Raw genomic sequence first — 24540 nt, forward strand, 5'->3', positions numbered from 1 at the left:
TTTCCCTCTTCTTTCTCCTTTTATTTATCTCTCCCATTCTTTCACTCTTTCTATCTTTCATATATATCATTATCAATGACTAATTACAAATTTCACAACTAAAATATACAACATAACATTCTCTAATGGCATTCAAATTAAATTAAAATTAAACTTTAAATATAGCTATATTATATATTATTAACTAAATTAATAACCAAAATGTGTCACATGACACTCTTATTAAAATTGAAAAAAAATATTTTTCTCCAAAAATTAGTAAACCCTCTTCTTACATTCTCTTATTTACATTTCTTTCTTTTTCTGTTTCTCTCTATCCTTTCCATTCTATATATAATTTATATTTTGTATTTTATATTAGTAATTTGACAAATTAAAATATATCACGGAATATTTTTTATTACAATTAAAATTAATTTTTTCATCCAAAATTAACAAATTTTTTTCTCATTCTTTTTATTAATCTTTCTCTCTCTTTTACCGATAAATATGGAAGAGAAGATGTTTGCAAAATTGAATAGGATCAATTTTATCAGCAGATTTACCATTAAAAAAATTTGTCGGTAATACACATCCTGTAATCAAAAAGATACTTTTATTTAATTACTTTATAGTTGGATTTTTTTTTTTAAATTTGATCGTAATAATCGTACCAATTTTTTTTTCAATTATTATTTGTAAATTTATTATTGAAAAATTGAATCTGATGATATTTTTTTATTTGACGAATTTATTGTTAAATCTGTAATTGAATTTAATTGTATTCTATATTTTTTATATATATTATTAAATTAAAAAAATTACGGTAAAAAAATTGAGTGATGGGTAAATGAGGATGGAAGTGGTTGGTTACTTGGCTGAGAGAAAGCACTCTTGCGAGTTGCGACCTACCTTTTAGTGAAAAGAGCACTTTCTCCTCTAAAAACACGTGTGTGAAAAAATATGGCCTAATGCTATTAGCCTATTACAAACTTCTTTTTGGAGTTTTCTTTTTAATTATTATTTTATCCTTTTCTAGCGCGAAATTCTTTATTTCGGACAGAGAATAACGTTTCTGACTTTCTGTGTATATTATTTCTAGTGTTCTAATTTTGACTTTCTTTGAAAATGTGATTCGGCTATACTATTTGTATTTGTGGCATCATAAACAGTATAAACGTATTGGTGTAAACCGTATTTTATTCCAAAATATTAGAGTAAGTATTAATATTATTAACATTTTATGGTGTAACTCCATCAAAAAATAATTTATTGGAACCGTCGACCGATATTTGGGGTGGTGTATTGCAGCGTTATGGAGTGCACAGGAGTCTTACCTGCATGTGATATTAGGAAAACACAATTCGGACCAAGGAAGTTGAAGAGAAAAATACGAACGGTCTGTTTTCATTTTATAAAAAAATAAAAAAGTTAAAAACTCTAATTGGAGGATCCGTTTTTTTTTACAAAAAAAAAAACAAAAACTAATCGGACGGTCCGATTAGTTAACTGTAAAATTTAAATTTTTTCACCTTTACAATTGGACTATCCGATTTGGTAACCCATTTTTTTTTGGATGGTCCGATTTCTTGCATTATATTTCAGTCAAAAGTTGTCCCACATCTATGTATAGCACTCCCATCATCCATATCAATGCATAACACACATGCATGGCATATCTAAATTAATCAGCCTATATTTGTTGTTGCGACATTAAAATTTAAATATAATATAATATAATATAATATATTATTTATTTCTAAAATAATATTTATTTCTAAAATTAAGAGACAACAGCAAATTTGAGATAGACGACACATAACAGCAGGCAGTTATATATTTCAAACAACTTGGTCCATTAATTTAGTTCACATTCACAAAAAATGGTGTGCTAATAATCACTAGTTGAAAATTGAAATGATCTGATAATAGTTAATCAGTTACTAAAAAACAAATCTTAATAATGCCAAATTTGTAGTCTAAAAGCAAAGTTAAGGATAAGAAAAAGGTTTAGGACTCCACTATTGAAGTTACAGTGATCATTATTACATTATGAGCAAAGATCAAAACTTGAATGATTACGTTGCAAAAAGAAAATTAAAGAAACATAACAAAAATGGTTCAGCAAAAGAAAAAGCAGTTATTAATGAATACATTATTTCTCAACAAGAAACTGTTAGTTTTCAAGTTTGAGGAGTGTTGAAGTTAGTCCCATATTAAAGAAAGCAAGGAAGAGCAAAGTAACTAATTATTGGCAGCTAAAATTCTTACTTGTTAGCTCAGAAGGTGTGAAATGAAAGATAAAGAGCAAAAATGCAAGAAGCAGCATAGATGAAAATGAAGAGATCATTATTACTGTTGTGACTGCTAAACTGATTATTCACCCCCCTTAGAAGCAGTAGTGCAGTCAATGAATGGAAGAGCAGTAACATAAAACAAAACGATGAAAAAGCGTGCATGCTTGAAATAAATATGCATTTTTGAAGGTACCAACAGAATCAGAATGTTAGAGGAGCAAGACCAGGCCTAAACCTAATTACTACCCTATCTTCACCTGTGTTTTCAAGCTAATTAAATATACTTTAAGGCCAATGATAGTTCTTTGGATAGAAAACTTTTAAAAGTTGATGAAATGGGAGGGTTTTTAATTTGTATAAACTTTTTTAATATAAAAAAAAGGAGCTTAGAAAGAGTATTACTATAAATAAAATGTTAATCCATGGGCACTACCATCTCCAACACAAGGTAGTTGAATAGTTGATAACAGATTAGATTGATATTCGGCAGAAGTGAAAATTCAAAAGATGGGGACGGATCCTATCACAAATTCAAAAGGTGGGGTTGGTTGACATTGGCATTTCATGTGTTGAAATTGTAAAGGAAGTCATGGCCATATGACGTGTGCCATCTGTCATGCTCATACATACCATGCCATTACACAAAGAAGGGAACAAAGTTAATAATTGTATAAATAAAAACCATATGTACACCACTTTTTATTTTTATTATTGAGATTATGGTGATGTTTTTAAATAATGTGAAAAGTTGGTGTGTTTTTTTTTTTTTTTTTATGGATAATTATAAATCTGAGGCACACAGTTTTGTGGTTTAAAATTTTTTTTTTTTAAAAATACAAATCTGAGAGTCAGATTTGTGGTTTATAATTTTTTTTCCCAAAACTAACCTATCGATTTGCTTATTCTTTAAAAAAAAATCTCAGTCCACGCAAATCTGAGACTCAGATTTCTCTATTATCTCAAATTTGACCCTAAGTTTTGTTTCCAAAAATTTGTGAATTTCAATTTTTAAAAAAAATTTATCTCCGTATTCATAGAAAACACACCATTTTTCCATAATTGAATATAACACATTTTAAACTTCCATAACTCAAAAAATTAGGCTATGTACACTTCAATTGATATTTCTAAGATCACCCAAAAAAATGATATTGGTATCGATTACAGTGCATGGTATTGGTAGAGTCCCCGGGCAGTTTAATTGGCCCAAAACCCCATGCGATGAATTAAGGGAAAAAGATATCATCACATTGTTGCCACAAAGTAGCATTGTGAATTTGTGATCGATATTCAACTGTCCAGCGTAAGGTGGCACACTCCAGGAAAAAAGACACTAATAAAAAACACAACTTACATCCAACTTAAAACATTAAGGTGTCAAGTTAGTGGGTCTCTCATCTTATAAACTCCTCACTCTTCCTTACTTTTTTTGATGTGGGACTAACTCCATACACTCCTCACACTTGCAATACTAACAGTTGCAATACTAACAGTGGGGACACGACGTGGTTTCTGCATTTGGGACTTCGGGGTGAGGCCTGAGGAGGACCAATATCGCGCATTTTCTATGGTGAATGCACGCATGGTGCACGTAATCTTTGGGCTTTGGGGACTCTAGGGCTAATTAAATAATCTGAGTAATGTGGTTAATACTTAATATAAAAACGTTTGGAACTAATTCGGATATTAATGCAACAAAAACTTCTCTTCACAAAAATCCCTTGAAGGCTATGAGAGCTATTAACTTTTAAGCAAAGGAAACTTTCCGACTCCAAATACCAAACCAAAACTAAAAGAAGTATGAGAAATTTCTTTAAGGCTTGAGATCGAATAAATTTCATGCAAGTGGTACCATAGACAGCAATATATACTTGCTTGATTCTACTCAATAATCAAAAAAGATCACGTCCAACAAAATAACATAAAAGATTTGAATCCAACAATAGTTTTAAATCTTCTTAAACAAAATCTGGTAATAAAATACTAGAATAGTTTGTAAACTCGTTTGTCACCCACATTACATAAACAAGTTAGGCTTCTTGGCCTTGTATGTGGTCTTTAGCTTCCTTGTTGGTGGCCTAATCTTCTTGAAGACCAATGGGAACTTAATCTTGGAGTTGTGGAATTGTTTGGTGCTCTCCCTCTTGCAAAGCTTAGCTGGAATGGTGGCAGTCTTGATAATTTGAATGCAGGGGAACCTAACCCTGTGGCGAGAAGCCATCTCATTGTACATCGCCTCAACAGCACCATTTAGAGTGGTGTCACGATACTCCTTATACATATTGTGGTACCCTGTCCGACTTTGATAGCGCAACCAGATACCATAGTTGTTGATCTTGGTTGGGTTCTTCTCAAAAATCTGTAGAACAAAAAGATGATTAACACACACATATACTTAATGCAACAAAGACTGAACAATAAACAGGCCATTGCTAATAGGTGTGTTTCCACTTTCGGAAAATTACATCTAGAAGTAGCATACATCTTTCAAAGAGTACATTTTATATATTGCAATAACAATGATCTAAGCTTCATTGTATATGAGAGGTTATAAAAACAGGAATTTGAACCTATGAAACCTAGTGGAAGTATCCTACCACCATAGATGTAAATAATGTAACACATCAAAAATTCTGTTCATCAGAAATGCATGCCCTACAGTGGATGAGCATAAAGATTTCAAGGGATCAACATCCTTACATGCATTTTTGAGATATAAAGGCAATCAAAGGATAATTTTGCAATGTTTGTGCATTGCAAATAGTTAAAAAAGAAAACATATATATTCGCTACATTTAACATAAAAAAGAACTGGTATAACTCAATAATTCAGCATCTGGAACTAAGATATTTTTCCTAAGCAGTAGTAGAGAACTTTCTTGGTTATTTTTAAGTCATAAAGAAACACGTTTTAGCAGAATCATACATCTCTTTCAAAATGACAAGCGATTCTACCTCCAAAAAACAGCTAATCCAGTTTCGACATCTAAGAACATTTTACACTGACTCCTAAGAGAGATTTTACCTCATTGATGGCAAGGACCTGACCATTGCTCTTCTTAACTTTCTTGAGCTTCCTCAGAAAATACCTAATTGAAATCAACAGGAGAAAGATCTAAACCATGATCCAAACCCGAAAAATCTAACAGGAGAAATAATCATGCAAAAATCTAGATAGGAGGAACAGAGAGAGAGAGAGAGAGAAAGGTTACCAGAACTTGGACTTTGCGCGAACCTCATTGGTAGCCCAGAGCTTCATGCGGTAAATCTTAGGGTGCTGATCTGACTCAGTAGGGAGAGCCCTCCCGACGACCTGGTATTGGTGGAACTGCAAAGCAACAAAGGATCAAAAATCAACTCAATCGAGCAACGTTGATATCGAAATATAGATAGTGCGATTTTGACTCACCCTGAAGGTAACCATTTCTGAGAGTACGTGATGAACGCGAGAAACTCTCTTTCTGGCTGTGGTGTGAGGAAGACGAAGGAACAAGGGGGTTTTAGTTTCGGCTTTTTATATATGAGGCGCCAAGAAACCCTAATTCAGAACACATTGACTCGGAGCTCCGCTGGACCGTTTTCCAGGCCCAAATGTTTTTTTTTTGTTTCATAACAATGGCCTTCTTCTCTTTTGTGACCAGAAACAAAACCCTTTTAAATATTAAATTTATCACTACCAAAAACAGCACAATTTAAAATACCTTTAAAAAATAGGTGAATACTACAATGAAGATTTTATAATTGTCTTCATGTGAATATTTTTTTTTTTACTCTTGGATGATGGATTGTATGGTTAGATTTTGATATTTATAAAAGTGTTGTTTTTGTTTAAAGTGTGGTTAAATAAATAAACCACACTTTTAACCAAAACATTTTCATGAGAAGATATTTTTGCCATCTTCATTTTAGTATCCACATAAAAAAAATATATATGAATCTAAACTATGAAGAGCACGAACACATGCTTAAGATATGACATGGCATCATCGACGCATTAATTTTAAATTTTTATTAGACACAAAAAAAAATGATATAAAGTATAAATCAATTTTTTATTGGTTTTAATGTTTTTCTATTATATAAAATATTTTAGATAATTTTTTGTATTAATAATATATATTTATTTTTAAATTTATTTTAAAAAAATATATTAAAAATAAAGTTGAATACGTCGACACATAATTATATTTGGATATGTTCAAGCATATTTAGAGTAGTATCTTTTTATTTTTTAAAGAAAATGATATTTTTTTTTAAGTTTGTAAAAAATTTAAAAAATACTCGTAAGTTTTATTTTATTCAATTTTATCAAAAAAAAAAAAAAATTTGCATCATTAATTGTATACTTGACAGCAATAATGCTTGGCAAATAAGAGTCGGTAACAAAATGTTGTGTTTGTCCTTGAAAAATTATTTTTGAATAGATTCTAAATTTTTTAAAAAATTAGTTGATAAAAATTGAAACCTTTTTAAGATAAAATAAAATTTAGATATATTTTTATAATTTTTAATTAATTTTAGAGACAAAAAATATAGTGTACTTTTTAATAATTAGGACACAGTTACTCTGTCAAGAACCTAAATATCTACCAACATGGGATTGATTACCAACGGTTAACTAATTACTTCGAATTTAAGTTCCGAGTAAAAATTCTAGGCACTTAAAATTTCATTCCAAGGAAAAAAAATACCTTGAAAATTATGCTGAATTCTTATCCATATAAAAAAAACTAAATTAAATTAAAACATGTGAACAATCCATTTCCATCTAACCCCAACCAAATGAAAAACCACTAGAAACTCTTGTTGTGAGCCTTTTAATTAATAATTAGATAATGCACTAAGCAATCCAAATAAGTTTAGGGAAAGAAGTTAGAAGAAGTTGGATATATTTGTTTTTGTTTTCATTCCAAACTTTGTCAACATGGAAAAATGTTTTTGAGTTGCAATTTACAGGCGCAGCAGCCAATTGCTAAGTGCAACTTTCGCATGAGTTGAAGAGTATGAATTACAAGAAGAAAAGTTCCACAGGTTTTGCAGAACATGCTGTACAGTGAAATTTATGCTTCATGTCCACCAAACAAAATGTCGATGACTCGAGCCAAGGGTAATGGCTATCACAATTATGAGGGACTGTAAATCAAGTAAATAGTCCAAGTGAGCACACGAAAGATCAACTCCAAATAATACTCAATGAAAGGAGAAACGAATACTTGGAAATAAATTCACTGCACAAACGGCGAATTCATGTAACAATTTAAAAAAATTGGAAATATTTGACTCATCATAGGATCAGACAACTAATTTGACATACTAGCAGCATGGGTTCCATATCAATAGTTGTAAGAATGTTCTTCACAAAATAGAATTAAAAACCTAGGAGCATTCTTTTGGAAATTAGGTGTTTGGCATCTAACATCATAGTCCTATTACCCCCAACATATTAGCAAAATGTAATCTTCGCTACTCGTCTTTATGCTGCTTAGTATATGTCATGAAATCAATTTTCCTAAAAGCTTAAACTAATTGGAAAAAATATGAACGGTTATATCTCTAACATGTCCTTTAAGCAATAGCCTTTTCTGGATTTACTTAAATTTTTTGCATAGGTCTTTTTTTCCCTTTTTATTTACCTTATACTGAAATTCTTTCTTTTAGAGTTATTACTTATTAATGATCGAATTCTAGACCTTTAGATCATAGAAGCTCTTATACCATGTCATGAAGTTATTTCTTCTAAAAACATAAGCTAATAGAAGGAGACACATGAATGGTTTTATCTTTAAAAGTATAACGAATAGCCGAGCAAAACGGAAAATGCTGTGGATATTTTTGAGATATTAAAAGTGAAACAAGACGATCAACTTCAGAAGTCTTCTTAGCCCCCTACAGATTATCATAACTCATAAGGCATGACTATCAACCATTATGCCATTAGAGACAACCAGACAACCATAAAACAATGAGCATGAAACAAATACCAATGAACACTTACAACAATTGTGCACGCAATCAATCCAGGCTTTTCTCGGTAATCCACCCGCGTACATAGTAGCAAGAAAGTTCCGAAATACCAGGGAATGCCCCCAAGAAAGAATCCCAGTATAAACCTTATAATACACAAGTCAAATAATTAAAATCATTGGGAAAATAAAGTACAGCCTACGAAAATTAGCTCAGATGTTGTTATATTCTTTTGAATTTCTGCATTCAAGGTTAAAGCATTTAGGAAGAACGGGAGGAGGGTAGGTAGTATATTAGACGATTAAATTTCCAACATTATCATCACAAGAAAACTTAGAGCAGTGGCAGTTGAGCATCACACCAAATGGCATCCAATTAACTTGTTATAATATATCTGCTCCTTGAAGCCAAAATATTTTCCATCTTATTTGATTACCCAAAAGCATTGCAAGGCAATAACATAACTTGTTAAATTGTTTTCAGTTTTTCTTCTTAACAACTAAGTGTCCCATTATACTTAGAGGAGTGCTAGGGTGCCAGCAGGTTTTGTGATTTGTAGCCATCAATTAACCATTATTGGTATTTTTAATAGTGTGAGATTACATCTAATGGTGCGGGATTACTCACTTTTCTTTTGCTGGTTAAATGCTGGCCAGATTTTAATAAAAGTGCTGGCCCTCAGACTTTCTCTTATAGTTATTCGTCATTGCCCTATAAAAGATATAGCAGACCGCTCGATTCCATTTGTCCCATAGGTAACAAGAATGCAGAATGAAGGTATCTAAGGCTAAGCTTGGTAGTTGAAACAAGACAGAAATATAGACACTCTATTCTTGGACAAAAAGTTGCCCAATATTTTTGTCCATCCAGAAAGTAGGACAGAGGAATAGGGACAGAGACACAACTTGTCTATCTCATTGGGTTCGTCCTGAGACACTTGCCAAACAAACAGAGTTGAGGCAAATCATGAAGAAGACAAGTACTAAATCTATACACAAAAGCAGTGATTTGCACTCCAATGCCATTGCATTGGAGTAAAGAGCGATTAAGTAAGGGTAAAGAAAACTCACATGCACCAACCCAGACCAAGTCCGCAGCAAGGAAGACGGCGTTCTCTTATGGGGTGTCCCTCAAGAACAGCATAAACTTGCACAATATGGAAAAAAAAGGTAGTGAGGCCTTGAAATCAATTAAAATAAGTGATGAGATATAAGTGAAATCAGTTAGTACGTGATGAGATTCAATCGCAATTAAAATAAAATTATGTTCCAGCACCTAAATATAAATACTATTCTTCTCTTTAAAATAAAAGCAAATAATTTTGTGCAGCTACTATCATTCTTCGATGAGCAGAAAACGGGAAAACGATAGTCGTAAATTCAGATATTGATGCCAATGAAGATCGTATATGAAATTATTATTATTATGGTTAAGAGTGGAAAACAAGGTAATTAATGAGAATTAAGAAAAATTAAAAAAAAAATGTCATTGTTTGGAGTTATACCGGGAAGGAGGGTGTATCCTTGGTAAGAATTATGGGAGGACGAGGGCTGAGGAGGATAGAAGTTAGCGACGCCTTGAAAGGTTCCATAGTAGGGAGGCATGTTGCCTTCATCGCTGCAGCTGGCGGAGGTGGTTCCTCCAATACCCATCGGAGACAGATATTCAGACCCACACGCTGCCTGTTCTCAATCTCCGACAAATTTTTCCCTTCTCTCTCTCTCTCAAGACTATTTTTTTTTTTTTTTGGCCCAAACCTGCTTATTGTTCATCCATCACGAAACAGATGGATCCGTCTATTTTCGTACCAAGCAATAAAAATGTATTTATTTTGTAATTTTATTTTTTGTTTTTGTTTTTAGTATATTTTATTTTTAAAATTTTGTAAAAAAAAAAACAGTAATAATAATAATATTTTTATTTTTTTATAAAATTAAAAATTAAAAATATTAAAAATAAAAATACAAATCAAAACACTCTAATATTTGTTTCCTTAAGAGTCAAAATAAAAAAGAACTTATATATATTGTTATGATAGGTAACCGGAAATTAGTGGGTTGGACTGATGAGGTTGGCCCAATCGTTTGAAGGAGGAAGTCTCCGACTAGGTTTGCGTCAGGGAGTACTCATCCGACTTGTGTGTGTGGATGAATAAGGGGTGGTACCTGCAAAGACACTCCGATGCCTAAGTCAGCAAAGAGTTTTAGTAGGTTTAGAGAGTATTGGAACTTAGAGATACCTGATGGGTGTCAATGTATTTATAGTGGTGAACCAATAACCACCGTTGAAGTAGTTCCACCTTTTAAGGATGATAACCGTCCCTTTATCTTAGGAGAGTTGAGATATGGCACCTGGAAGTGGGTTGAGAGATTTTAGGGACAGTTACTTATTTGAATAAGTGTTATCTGCCAGCTATCCTTCAGTCCCAACTTTCTTGGGGTGAGGTATGTGTTGAATCCGACCTCTTCTGAGGAGGTTGGTTATGTGGGGAGGCCAATCTATGTATTGGGCCTTTTTATCTTTTTTGGACTTGGCCTTAGCGTTGGGCCAGGGTATGAACAGTGCTCCTACTCGAGTCTGATCTCTTTTACTCAAGAGTTGGATTCGAGTATTTGAACTTGGACCTGTAGTCGACGTGATTTAAAACCGACGTGATTCAAATTTCTCAACAGTCGCGTCTAATCAAGCGTCGCGTCCGTTAGAGTTTTCGTATTTACACGTGGGGAGCAGTTATATTGGTAACGACGCGTTCCTTAAATGATTGCGCTAATTTACTTTTATGCCTCTAACGTGTTTATAAATACTTTTTCCTCTTATTGCCTTGTTTCTTTTCTGAAGAAACTTTCTGCCTACACTCTGTTTCGAAAGAAAACTCTTCTTTCTTTGAGTGCCTTAGTTGTCGTCGCATCTGTCCCTCTTCACAAGCAAAGGTCAGTTCTTTCTCTTATCCTCTTTTATTAATGAATGCTATTGTTTGCATGTTTTGTTTAGAGGAGTGTTTATAGCGAGTCTGGCTATAGACCTAGTGACTTTGCTTTATTGAGGAACCTGTTCTGACCCCTTAGAGACCCTATTTTTTATCCTTTCTCTTTTTTATTGTAGGTTTCGTCACCCCCTTTTTTACTAAAAAGATGTCTTCTCCCTTCTCTGAGTGGGTGGATGTTACTGTTCTCGGGGAAGAACCCTTATTGGACACCAACTATCTCTCTGAACTTCGCGTTCATCATAGCATTTGCCTGTTAAAGGAGGATGAACCTAAGTACGAACTAGTTGCCCTGGGTCCTAAAGATCGGGTCTGTTTTGGGAGGGCTGCTGATGCTGACCTTCATTTCTTTTTCATGTATGAGAGTCTTTTCACCCGCCTGGGGGTGTCTCTTCCTTTCTCTAGCTTTGAGATAGAAGTTTTGAACCATTGCCGAGTTGCTCCAACTCAACTCCACCCCAATTCTTGGGTTTTCTTAAAAATTTACCAGCTCGTCAGTCGAGAACTGGACTTTCCGACCTCTTTGAAGATTTTCTTTTTTCTTTTTCATATGACCAAGCCCTTCAGTGGGTAGAATAATAAACAACAGTGGCTTTCTTTCCGGGCCATTCAAGGTCAGAGAATTTTCAATCTTTTTGATGAATCCTTTCATGACTTCAAAAACTTTTTCTTCAAAGTTCAAGTCGTAGAGGGTCACCATCCCTTTTTCTTGGATGAAAATTCTTCTCCCCGCTTTCCTCTTTACTGGTTAGAGGCCTCACCTGTGGACAAGTATGGCCTGGATGACCTAGATGAGGTCGAGGAGGCTGTTGTGGTATTTTTCCAGGAAGTTTGGGGAAGGGCCCCTTACCTAGAGTTCCTCCAAGGGTCTCCGAGCTTTGTTCGGTCCCAAATAGGTAGATTTGCTGAGTTTGTTGCTTTCCGACTTTGAAATCTTTGAGTTGTTATTTCCAACCTGTAGACTTTTGCTTTGAAAAACTAAATTATTTGTTATCCTTTTTTTTCAGAGATGGTGGAGAAAGCTTCTAACTCCTCTTACCAAAAGGTCCGAGATGCCAAGAAGAGGTCTCGGGCCCGAGTTGACGCCGCTAGGGCTGTTGGCACTCTTCCCCCTCTTCCTCCTCGCAACTTGGGGACCTCCTCTCGTTCCATTGTGGTATCTTCATCTTCTGCTTCTTCTCTTCCTTCTCCTCCGCCCCTATCTTCTCCTGAACCCGAGAAGAAAAAGCGCAAGACTTCTAAGTCTGGTTCTTCTTTCTTTGGGGAAGCTAATTTTGATGGTCCCAAGTTCGTTCGAAACCATATCTATCCTTATACTCGAATTAATATGGATGATACTTCCGTTCGAAACCATCTTAATTGCCTAGTTCAGGGGAGTGTTCGTGCGGCGGGGGTATGTACGAAGCTCCTCGATATTTTGGAGAAGACTCCCCTTAGCTCTTTGGGTTCTACCCAAAAGGTGGAAGAGCTTAAGGGGAAGATTTTCCTTTATCAAGAAGAAGAGAAGAGGCTGAAGGGGGAGGTCACCGAGTTGAAGGAGGAGAAGGATCAGCTTCGGGAGAGGGAGAAGAAATTGATGGGCCAGTGCGCCATGGCAGAGGGCCTTAAGGAGAAGCCGGAGCAGAATTATGTTAGGCTCTTTGGGGAGAACCTTGATTTGAAGAAGGAGTTGGCGGGATGTCGGGATGCTTTCCAGGATCTGGAGGACTCGATAGCTGAGGGTGCAGAGGAGGCCTGGAGGGTCTTTAAGGAGCAAGTCGGGGTTATTGCTCCCGACCTGGACCTTTCTCCTTTGGACCCTGACAAGATTGTGATGGATGGGGCCATTGTCTCCCCTCCCCGACCTGAGACTGCCTCTGACATGAAGATCCGGGGGCAGAGGATAATGAAGTCTCCTCCTCGACAACTTGGGGACCTCCCGAGTTCTTCGGGGGTTCCTCTCAAGGTCCTGAACAATCTGCCCCGTCCTCCCCTTTTGCTGCTCCAACTTCTTTCCCTGCTGATCCTCCTTCTGGTGGCCGTGGTCTTCCTTCTGGCGGTGCTGATCTTCCTTCCAACTGATATTTGGTTATTGGGGCCCGGCCTGTGGGCCTCTTGTTTTTAAACAATATTATATTTGGTCTTCTGATTGTGGCTTGTTCATGACATTTTCTGGCCTTTTATGGCCGTTAACAAAATTAGAAATACCCTTTTTTGGATAAGGGTTTAGTATATCTTTGGTGCGTGCATGCTTTTGACTTTTATTCTATTACGTTTTTTGTAAAAACCTTTTTGATCTTTTGCTTTTTGGAAAAACCTCTTATTTGGGTAGGCTGTGTTTTGCCTGAGTTATGTTTGGATTTTTAAAGACTTGACACAGCTTTTGCCTTTCATTTTTGATGGTTTTTCTTTTATCTCTTTTTGACATTCCTTACTCATTCAAATTTTCTTCATTTGAATTGTTTGTAACTTAGGTTATTTTCGCGATGCATTTGCATTCTTCTCGGTTTGGCCGACTTATAAGTCGATAGATTCCGAGTTTATCATGATCTGCTTTTATAACCTCTTTACACCGACTTGTACCTCGTCGTTTTATCTTGACGACCACTTAGGTCGGTCATGGAATTTTCATGTTTTGTCGAGCTTAAACTCGGTGCGTTTCGTAGAAAAAATAACTTAATGGATTTGACAAAGAGATGTAGGAAAAGATCTTTATTTGCTTTATCAAAGGTACTTTTTTTTTGCTAATAAGGGTTTTAAAAACTATTGCCCCTTAGTCTCCACTTTGATGCCTCGTTAAAAACCCCCTTCAGAAAAACCCTTTCTTTGGGAGAAAACCATGAAGTTGGGAAAAGAGCATATCAGGGAGTGGAGTTCGCTTTTAACTATAGTACCTTTTTCATATTACAAGCATGCCACGACCTAGGTAACTCGGTGCTGTTTAAGTCGGTCACCTTGTAGTAGCCTTTTCCTAAGACCTCACTAATTTTGTATGGTCCTTTCCAGTTAGCAGCAAGCTTTCCTTCCCCAGACTTGTTAACTCCTATGTCGTTTCTGATCAAAACCAAGTCGTCTGGAGTGAAGCTCTTTCGAATGACTTTCTTGTTATATCTGTTTGTCATCCTTTGTTTCAATGTTGCTTCTCTTATCTAGGCTTGTTCTCGGACTTCAGGGAGTAGCTCGAGCTCTTCTTTGTACCCCTGTATGTTTCCAACCTTGTCGTAGAAGCTCACCCTTGGACTTTGCTCGTTGATTTCAACTGGTATCATGGCTTCTATGCCATAAGCAAGTCGGAAGGGTGTTTCTCCTGTGGCAGACTGAGGTGTGGTCCGATAAGCCCATAGTACTTGAGGGAGTTCTTCAGTCCATGCTCCCTTTGCGTCTTGCAACCTTTTCTTCAACTCAGCCAGTATGACCTTGTTAGCCGCCTCAGCTTGCCCATTTGCTTGTGGGTGCTCTATCGAGGTGAACTGATGTTTGATCTTCATACTGGCTACTAGGTTTTTGAAGGTAGAGTCGGTGAACTGAATGCCATTATCAGTGGTGATGGAGTGAGGTACCCCATACCTTGTGATAATTTTCTTGTAGAGGAATTTTTGACTTCTTTGGGCCGTGATGGTGGCTAATGGCTTTGCTTCTATCTACTTCGTGAAGTAGTCTACTCCCACTATTAGATATTTTACTTGTCCAGGCACTTGGAGAAAGGGTCCTAGTAGGTCCAATCCCCATTTTACAAAAGGCCATGGAGAAGTTATACTAATGAGCTCTTCGGGGGGAGCAACGTGGAAGTTTGCGTGCATTTGACATGGCTGGCACTTCTTCATGAACTCGGTGGCATCTTTTTGTAATCTCAGCCAGTAAAATACTGCTCGGATAACTTTCCTAGCTAATGACCTTGCTCCGTGATGATTCCCGTAGATACTGTTGTGGACCTCCTCCAATACCTTGACCGTCCTTGAAGTCGGGACGCACTTCAATAATGGTGTGGATATCCCTCTTTTATAGAGGATATTTTTTACCAAGGTGTAGTTCTGTGCTTTCCTTCGGATTTTCTTGGCCACTTTTTCCTCCTTGGGTAGGATGTCGAATTTCATGTATTCGATTAGTGGATTCATCCATCCGAGGTCTAATCCGGATACTTCAAGGACGTCTTGCTTGACCTCTGTTTTTGCGACAGAGGGCTCCTGGAAAGTTTCTTGTATCAAGCTTCTATTGTTCCCTCCTAGCTTGGAGAGGGCGTCTGCTCGACTATTGAGATCCCGAGTTATGTGTTTAACTTCGGTCTCTACAAAACGCCCAAGATACTCCAAGGTTTTGTCTAGGTACCTCTTCATGTTGGGGTCTTTGGCCAGATACTCTCCGTTTATTTGGGAGGTCACCACCTGAGAGTCGCTGAACACGACTACTTTGGTCGCGCCACTTCTTCTGCCAGCTTTAACCCTGCAATCAAGGCTTCATATTCTGGCTGATTGTTGGAGGCTGGGAATTCAAACTTGAGGGAGACTTCCACTTGAGTTCCCTCTTGGTTGACTAAGATTATTCCTGTACTGCTTTCGACTTTGTTGGAGGATCCATCCACGTATAGTTCCCAGGTAGTGGAGGCTTCCTCTTGATCTCCTGCATATTCTGCCATAAAGTCGGTGAGGCATTGAGCTTTTATTGTCGTCCGAGATTCGTATTTAAGGTCGAACTCGGATAGCTCTATAGCCCACTGAACTATTCTGCCCACAATATCCGTCTTCTGAAGGATTTGCTTCATTGGCTGGTTCGTTCGAACTCTTATTGTGTGAGTTTGAAAATAAGGTCGTAACCTTCGGGAGGCTACAATTAAGGCATATGCAAACTTCTCAAGTTTTTTATACCTTAATTATGGGTCTTGTAGAACCTTGCTGGTGAAGTACACAGGATGCTGTCCGACCTCATCTTCCCGTATTAGAGCTGATGCTACAGCTTTGTCGGCTACGGACAAATACAGGATGAGTTCTTCCCCAATTTTAGGTCGGTTCAGAATAGGAGGTTGGCTTAAAAATCTTTTGAACTCTTAGAATGCTTCTTCGCATTCAGAAGTCCATTCGAACTGCACTACAACAAATATGGGCTTTAGCAACGCCAAAATCTGCAATGCCTTAAAACCGTTCTCTTAGATGGTTTTAGACAACGGTTTTTTACAGTGTTACTGTTGAAGTTCAGTTTTCATTATTTTATAACAACAAAATAAAACCGTTCTTTTTGACTATTTTAAAGAACGGTTTTATAACCGTTACTAGAATTTGGTTTTAAGTAACAGTTTTTTAATGTTGTTTAAATAATTATACAAAAGATACGCTTAAAAACCGTTGCCAAAGTTGCTACACTTTAAAACCGTTCTCTTAGATGATTTTAGACAACGATTTTTATAGTGTTGCTGTTGAAGTTTAATTTTTCATCAAGTTATAGCAATAAAATAAAACCATTCTCTTTGACTATTTTAAAGAACGGTTTTATAACCATTACAATAATTTTTTATTAAGCAACAATTTTTTAATATTTAAATAATTATACAAATTAAAAGATACATATAAAAATAGTTATCTATAAATATTAAATTAGTAGAATACTCAAAAATTATTATTATAAATAAATAACAAATATTATTTATAAAAAAATAAATTTATAATAAATATTATTTTTTGTTTCATTCTCACTTTTAAATTTAACATATTTTTTACTTTTAAATAAATTTTTGAAAAACTCTTTATAGAACAAAACACGGAACTTTAGTGTTTTTCCTCCTCTACTAGCTCTAAGTCCTTAATTATTAAATAATTTTTTATATTTTAATTATAAAAATTAATAATTATAAAATAATAAAAATTTTATATAATTTAATTTAAATAATTAATATTTTTATAATTTAATACTTTAAAATTTATGAATAAAAAAATTAATTATATCCTAATTTTATTAAAATTAGGCACTCTTAATTCAAAAATACCCAAATCAAACCATAACCTAACCCTAATTTTTATCTAACCCTACTTCTATTTCACACACTGCCCTCAGCACTTCCCTCACCCCCCTCACGTAACACACACCACATACATACACAAAGATAACAGAGAGGAAAAGAGGGAGCCTCCGTCGTGTCGCCACCGTTCAGCCCATCACCGCTGCCATGTTGCCACCGAGCCGCGGGTCACGATGGGAAGAGAGAGAGAGAGGCGCGCAGAGTTCAAAAGGAGAGAGAGAGGCCGAACGCGAGGGGGGAGGGAACCCTCATCGTCGTCGTTCGTGGAGTCTGCGCCAGCACTGTCATCGCTGTAGCGGAGGAGCGTCCCTGTCTCTGCGAGCTGCCGCCATCGAAGCTTCTACTTCTGCTTTGCTGCTTCTGCTGTCACGCCGTCGTCCCTCTAGATATCGCTGCTTCTGAATCCCCTGTCACTAGTTCTCTGCTTCTGAATCCCCTGTCACTGGTTCTCTGCCTCCTCATTGTGGCTCAACCTCTGTTTAGATAACTCAAATGTCTCTTATTCTGTGAGTTTAATTGATTTGGTTTCTATTTTGATTTGAAGAATTTTACAGATTAGAAGTGCAGAAGGAACCTAACCATTGCAATACTCTAACATTCTTGATCCAAATTATTTTATTTATCATCTACACTCAATATTTGTATAATGAAAAGTCCTACTGTATTGTTAAGCTTCTATTAATTTGTTAACAAAGTAGAACCCTACTGTTATAGTTAAGCTTCTACATGAATAAGCTTCTTTCAAAGAAATGGAACATGGCTCAAATATGACTTTTGATTTAGTCCCTTAACTTATTATTTAGTGTTTGTTTTGAGAAAGACTGTGTTGTGTTAGTAAGGGGTTGCTTGGATTTCTTGGACTTTTTAATATTCTTATTTTAATTCCAATTGCCCTCATACTCAATTTTACCAAACTGGAACCTTTTCATACACTTACCCTGAAGCAGCTTGGTCTGATCATTGGCAAAGGTCAGTTATTCATTATTATTAGTAGCTTGACATTGTGGTTTAGTTCTTTTACTTTCATATTCATTGCATAGGACAATAATTTGTGCATTTTTTCCTTTGAATCTACCGCTGCTTGTGCAATCTGATGATGAGAATTTTTTTTTTAAAGGACGAATATATGGCTAAATTTTGCATAGGACAATAATTGGTTTCCATGTTGTGTTGTAATTGAAACCGCCTAATCTAAATAAGTTTGTATTCCTTGGAAGGCCAGTGTGGAAGGAAGCTTGTGCTACTCTTCAAAAGCTCCTTTCAGGTACAAGTTGCAACCTCAATTTGTTCTTTTCTTTTACAAGTAGGACAAGGTGATTTGTGTGGTACAATATTGAAGGAATCTGGGTAGGAAAGAAAGAAAGAAATAAAAATAAAAGGAAAATAATAAAATAGAGAAAAAACGTCATTTATTAGTTGAGCAAACAAACATTCTAATGCCTTAAACGCTACACTGGCTTCTACTTCCATTAACACTTTCACTGGTTTTGTTGGATGGAAATCTTCTTCTTTGTTTCATGGAAATCATCTTCTTTGTTTCCACATTCTAATGCCTTAAACGCTACACTTTCACTCCCTTTCAACCCAAAACTGCACTTCTCCGTCACTTGCTCTGCCTCTTTTTCCGGTACCACAGTTTTTTCTTTCTTCTCATTATGCTCTTCATTTTGTTCAATTTAGCTTCTTTTTCTTTTTTATTTTTCTTTCAGTTCATTTATTTTTTGAAGTGGTAATGTAGCTACTTTATCTGTGTGATAATAAAGGTGACATTGCTGGTTCCTAATAGCATTCAGTTTTAATAAATTTGTTGCTTTAGATAGTGGTGCAAATTGTTATAGGGTTCTAGGAGAGGGTAATTCAGGTATTTTTGAGTCATTGAGATGAATCAATTAATGGAGATTGTTGAATTTGATTGATTGAAAGCATGGAAAAAGAGGGGAAAAAGTTCTGTTAACAATTAACATTCATTTGTATGTTTTACAGAAATGAGTAATACTGTTCAAATTTGGGAGACTGTTATAAGCATTTCTTTCTCTTGATTACTCTTTCATTATCTTGATTATACTCATTTAAGCAAGAGAAATTCATGATTTTTGTGGTGATTTTGTCTTCAGATCCTCTGCTGGTGAAGGCTGCTAGAGGAGAACCTGTTAGTCGGCCACCAGCAAGGATGATTTTGTCTTCATGATATATTTGAGCATTGTTTGTGTATTGACATTTGACAAATCTGTTTGTGGTATCAAATTATCTTCAAATCTTACATTTTGTTTGTGATTTTTTAGTTGGCATTGATGCTTATATTTGCAAGTTACTCCAAAACTGCTGGTTTAAGTCGATTTTGAGGAGCATAGCTATATACTTATTAACAAATACTTGAACGAATGAAACTATATAATACTACGTCTTTTCTCTTAGCTTATTATGCTATACTAGTTCAGTTCGTTGTAATTACTGTGAGGAGCATAGCTATATACTTATTATTGCTTATTATGCTATACTAATTAGTTTAGTGAGATTGTATTATTATTAGTTATTATTGATGGATCACGTGAATTAACCTCAATTTCTTTTGGGTTATTAACTCACCTGGTGTGGAACTTCTTAGTTTATGCATTTTTATTTTAACCAAGAGATTTATTCTTTCATGTAGGTAAGTTCTTTCAACCAAAGCACTCTAGCTTTTCAAGCAAAGAACATGGTCTCTGCTCCCATCCTTTTCATTCTTTCTTTTTCTTAATTCATAATTAAGGAAGATACTAATATACTTGAGTTTTTTCTAACTTAGCCTTTGCTCATTGGGTTCAAGTCAGAACTTTTATAGCATGAAGTATATACTGTCTTTAAATTCGCCAGACAAGGTTGGTACATAACTTTGTGTTTGTCTTTTTAATGCTTATTATTCAGGTATTCTAATTTGCCAAAAATGTTTATACAGATAAAGATCAGATTTAAGATTTTTTCTAATTCTTTATGTGGAGCAGTTACCATTAAAGTCAAGAGAGTCCACTCAAGCTGGGTTACCACACCAACTTTGTTGAAGAAAAATGAAGAAATTGTCACCTTTAGGCTATAGTATTTTTGTATTTTGAAAAATGATGATGATATAAGTAAAAGTAGTTATGACCTAGACTAGTATGATGTTATTTTGCAATGATGATATATTGTGATTGTGGATCTTATAACAATTTTTATAAGTCAAATTTGTTGGTAAATGTTCAATTAGTTTTTTTTAGTAATTTGATTTAAATAGTTTAGATTATTTATTGACACTAAATTAAAAAAAAAGTTAGAACTATTTTTATTCATGAGAAAACTATTGTAAATAAAGAATTATATATTACAAAAAACCGTTGTTAAAAGTCACAAAAGGCAATAGTGTTAAAACCGTTGTCAAAGACAACTAAAAAATGAAAATAGTATTAAAACCGTTGCCAAAAAATGATACTATTGGCAATGCTTTAAAACCGTTGGCTTTGTGAATAATAAAACTACAACAGTTTAAAACCGTTGCCTATCCAGTTATGGATTTAACCCGTTATGTCATGAAAGAGAACGGTTTAAAACCGTTGCTTATCGAGTAACGGTTCAAAACCGTTGTATAAAATTTTCTTTCAAAACCGTTGTCTATGCTAGTAACTTTGGCAACGGTTATTTTGTTACCGTTGCCTTAGGTAAAAAATCGTTGCCTTTGAGCATTGGCAACGGCCGCATATACCACAGGTCAAAAACCGTTGCCAAAGCGTTGCCTAAAGTTTTAGGAACGGTTTTTCAATCTACGGCAACGGTTTTTCGGTCTCTACAAAACGCCCAAGATACTCCAAGGTTTTGTCTAGGTACCTCTTCATGTTGGGGTCTTTGGCCAGATACTCTTCGTTTATTTGGGAGGTCACCACCTGAGAGTCGCTGAACACGACTACTTTGGTCGCGCCACTTCTTCTGCCAGCTTTAACCCTGCAATCAAGGCTTCATATTCTGGCTGATTGTTGGAGGCTGGGAATTCAAACTTGAGGGAGACTTCCACTTGAGTTCCCTCTTGGTTGACTAAGATTATTCCTGTACCGCTTTCGACTTTGTTGGAGGATCCATCCACGTATAGTTCCCATGTAGTGGAGGCTTCCTCTTGATCTCCTGAATATTCTGTCATAAAGTCGGTGAGGCATTGGGCTTTTATTGTCGTCCGAGATTCGTATTTAAGGTCGAACTCGGATAGCTCTATAGCCCACTGAACCATTCTGCCCACAATATCCGTCTTCTGAAGGATTTGCTTCATTGGCTGGTTCGTTCGAACTCTTATTGTGTGAGTTTGAAAATAAGGTCGTAACCTTCGGGAGGCTACAATTAAGGCATATGCAAACTTCTCAAGTTTTTTATACCTTAATTCTGGGTCTTGTAGAACCTTGCTGGTGAAGTACACAGGATGCTGTCCAACCTCATCTTCCCGTATTAGAGCTGATGCTACAGCTTTGTCGGCTACGGACAAATACAGGATGAGTTCTTCCCCAATTTTAGGTCGGTTCAGAATAGGAGGTTGGCTTAAAAATCTTTTGAACTCTTAGAATGCTTCTTCGCATTCAAAAGTCCATTCGAACTGGCACCATTTTCTTAGTAAGGAGAAAAGTGGTAGGGATCTTAATGCTGAATCTGCCAAGAACCTGGAGAAGGCTGCAAGTCGGCCATTCAACTGCTGGACTTCCCTTAAGTAAGTCGGGCTTTTCATTTCTAGAATTGCTTTGCACTTGTCAGGGTTAGTTTCAATCCCCCCTTTGTGTAAGCATAAATCCTAGAAATTTTTTTGCCTCCATCTTCTTAAGTGAATGAGATGGTAGAGAGGTCGGGAGCTTCACCCCCGACCTGGTAGACTTGCTTCAAGTGCCTCTTGCGAGATGACTTTATGAGGTCGCCTCCACCGAATCCCCCCGAGATCATGTCTTTCCGGGGTCTGTGGTGGTGGATCTCTTCGGTCCTCGTTATCTTGCTTCCTCTTGCCATGATGATCCGACCTTTTCACGAGATATCTGTCCAGCCGACCTTCTCTGGCCAGCTTTTCTATAATATTTTTCAGGTTGTAACACTCATTCGTTGAGTGACCATATATCTTCTGGTACTCACAGTAGTCGCTACTACTTCCCCCTTTTTGTTTTTGATGGGTCTAAGGGGAGGTAGCCTTTCAGTATGACAAATTTTCCTATAGACATCTACTAAAGAAACTCTCAGAGGAGTATAGGAATGATATCTCCGACGCCTTTCTGGACCGACTTCCTCCTTTTTCTTGGGCTCTCTCTCTTTCTCTTTTGATGAGTGAGAGATCCCGGATCTCCAAATTGACTATCGGAGCCTAGCATTTTCCTCCATGTTGATGTACTTCTCGGCCCTTTATCGTACATCGCTGAGAGAGGTCGAATGCCTTTTCGAGATGGATTGGGAGAAGGGGCCTTCTCGGAGTCCATTTACTAGGCCCATAATTACTGCCTCTGTGGGCAGGTTTTGAATCTCCAAATACACTTTGTTGAACCTTTCCATGTAGTCCCTCAAAAGTTTTCCGACCTCCTGTTTTACTCCCAGAAGGCTCGATGCGTGCTTTACTTTGTCCTTCTGGATGGAGAATCGCATCAAGAACTTTCGTGAGAGGTCGTCGAAGCTAGTGACCGACCTTGAGGGAAGACTATCGAACCACTTCATCGCTGCTTTCGTCAAGGTGGTCGGGAAAGCCTTGCAGCGAGTAGCATCAGAAGCGTCAGCCAGATACATCCGACTTTTAAAGTTGCTTAAATGATGTTTTAGATCAGTGGCACCATCGTAGAGGTCCATATCAGGGCTTTTAAAGTTCCTTGGAACTTTTGCCCTCATTATTTCCTCGCTGAACGGGTCTTCCCCTCCTAAGGGAGAATCTTCTCGGTCGCTGCGAGAGTTTCGACCTTTAAGAGCAGACTCTAACTTCAGGAGCTTTTCCTCAAGCTCCTTTCGTCGCTCAATCTCGTTCCTCAAATTTCTCTCTCCCTCTCGTTGTCATTCCAGTTCGTGTGAATCGTCCGCCATTACTGGTTGATCTCTCGGGTCCCCGGCAACGACGCCAATGTTACGATGGGTAACCGAAGATTAGTGGGCTGGACTGATGAGGTTGGCCCAATCATCTGAAGGAGGAAGTCTCCGACTAGGTTTGCGTCAGGGAGTCCTCGTCCAACTTGTGTGTGTGGATGAATGGGGGGTGGTACCTGCAAAGACACTCCGATACCTAAGTCAGCAAAGGGTTTTAGCAGGTTTAGAGAGTATTGGAATTTAGAGATACCTGAGGGGTGTCAGTGTATTTATAGTGGTGAACCAATAAGTACCGTTGAAGTAGTTCCACCTTTTAAGGAGGATAACCGTCCCTTTATCTTATGGGAGTTGAGATATGGCACCTGGAAGTGGGTTGACAGATTTTAGATGCAGTTACTTATTTGAATAAGTATTATCTGTCAGCTATCCTTAAGTCCCGACTTCCTTGGAGTGAGGTCTATGTTGAATCCGACCTCTTCTGAGGAGGTCGGTTATGTGAAGAGGCCAATATATGGATTGGGTCTTTTTATTTTCTTTGGACCTGGATCTTAGCATTGGGACAGAGTATGAACATATATATTAAATAATTAATACGTGTATATTTTGTAAATTATAATTGTTTCAAAATGTACATGAAACTAATTGGTGTAAATGGACTTGTGTAAAGAAATCGAAAGTAGTACGGAATGAGTCTAAAATGTCTTTACGTTAATTATGAAATGATTGGCGATCCTTATAAAGGATTCCGATATCTAAGTCAATAAAAATTTAAGTATGTTTATGAAAAAATTGAATTGTTGAAAAAAAAAAATTGAATATTTTAAAATTTTTATTTTAACAAATTACACGAGTGGACAAGATAGATTTCGGTTCATTCCCTAATTCAAATCACTATTTCATTTCTTAAAAAATCGCATGCCTTACCACCAAATTATGCTATTTTTATAATGTACGTGTCAACTATTATATATATATATATATATATATATATATATATATATATATATATATATACACTAATAACTTATAAGGTTTTCATTAAACGTGTTATATCAATATAATTTAAGTTAATTGTATCACTCATTCTTAAAGTAATTTTAAGTGTGTATAGATATTAATATAAATATAAATTTTATTAAATAGTTAAAAATTTAATTTTTTTACTAATTAAAGTATATCTTTTTAATACATATTTTAAATATATAATAATATAATATGTATAAATTAATTAATAAATTATTAAAATATAAAAATAATAATTACTTTAATATTATAAAAACAAATTTAGATAATAC

At 35.9% G+C, this 24540-nt stretch overlaps 1 protein-coding gene and 1 long non-coding RNA gene across 4 annotated transcripts; one reads left to right on the top strand and one right to left on the bottom strand.

Moving 5' to 3' along the window:
* Positions 1 to 4130: 4130 nt before the first annotated feature.
* LOC112782835 (large ribosomal subunit protein eL20) lies at positions 4131 to 10057 on the bottom strand. Its single transcript, XM_025825462.3, has 7 exons — positions 9745 to 10057; positions 9311 to 9386; positions 8272 to 8386; positions 5686 to 7409; positions 5489 to 5604; positions 5302 to 5365; positions 4131 to 4635 (listed from the first exon to the last, which is right to left on the bottom strand). Exons 4-7 carry the CDS (start codon positions 5698 to 5700, stop codon positions 4294 to 4296), a joined length of 537 nt encoding a protein of 178 aa, XP_025681247.1. The 5' UTR covers positions 5701 to 7409; positions 8272 to 8386; positions 9311 to 9386; positions 9745 to 10057; the 3' UTR covers positions 4131 to 4293.
* A 7133-nt stretch (positions 10058 to 17190) lies between these two features.
* Positions 17191 to 20421, top strand: LOC140182549 (uncharacterized). 3 transcript variants are annotated; one of them, XR_011878345.1, is made up of 5 exons: positions 17191 to 17715; positions 18427 to 18473; positions 19860 to 19907; positions 19995 to 20067; positions 20191 to 20421. It is a non-coding gene; the product is annotated as an uncharacterized lncRNA (long non-coding RNA). The 3 variants fall into 3 exon arrangements; XR_011878344.1 differs by having other exon boundaries at positions 18432 to 18473; XR_011878343.1 differs by lacking the exon at positions 17191 to 17715 and having other exon boundaries at positions 18323 to 18473.
* The last annotated feature ends 4119 nt before the right edge of the window (positions 20422 to 24540 follow it).

Source organism: Arachis hypogaea, chromosome 20 (genome assembly GCF_003086295.3).
Source record: "Arachis hypogaea cultivar Tifrunner chromosome 20, arahy.Tifrunner.gnm2.J5K5, whole genome shotgun sequence".
NCBI classification, from domain to species: domain Eukaryota; kingdom Viridiplantae; phylum Streptophyta; class Magnoliopsida; order Fabales; family Fabaceae; genus Arachis; species Arachis hypogaea.

Bases quoted from the DNA above. Each gene is read 5' to 3' on its own strand.
- LOC112782835 (XM_025825462.3), bottom strand. The intron at 5,366-5,488 runs GTAACCTTTCTC...GATTTCAATTAG, and splicing joins CGCGCAAAGTCCAAGTTCTG to GTATTTTCTGAGGAAGCTCA. The intron at 4,636-5,301 runs GTAAAATCTCTC...TTTGTTCTACAG, and splicing joins AGGTCCTTGCCATCAATGAG to ATTTTTGAGAAGAACCCAAC.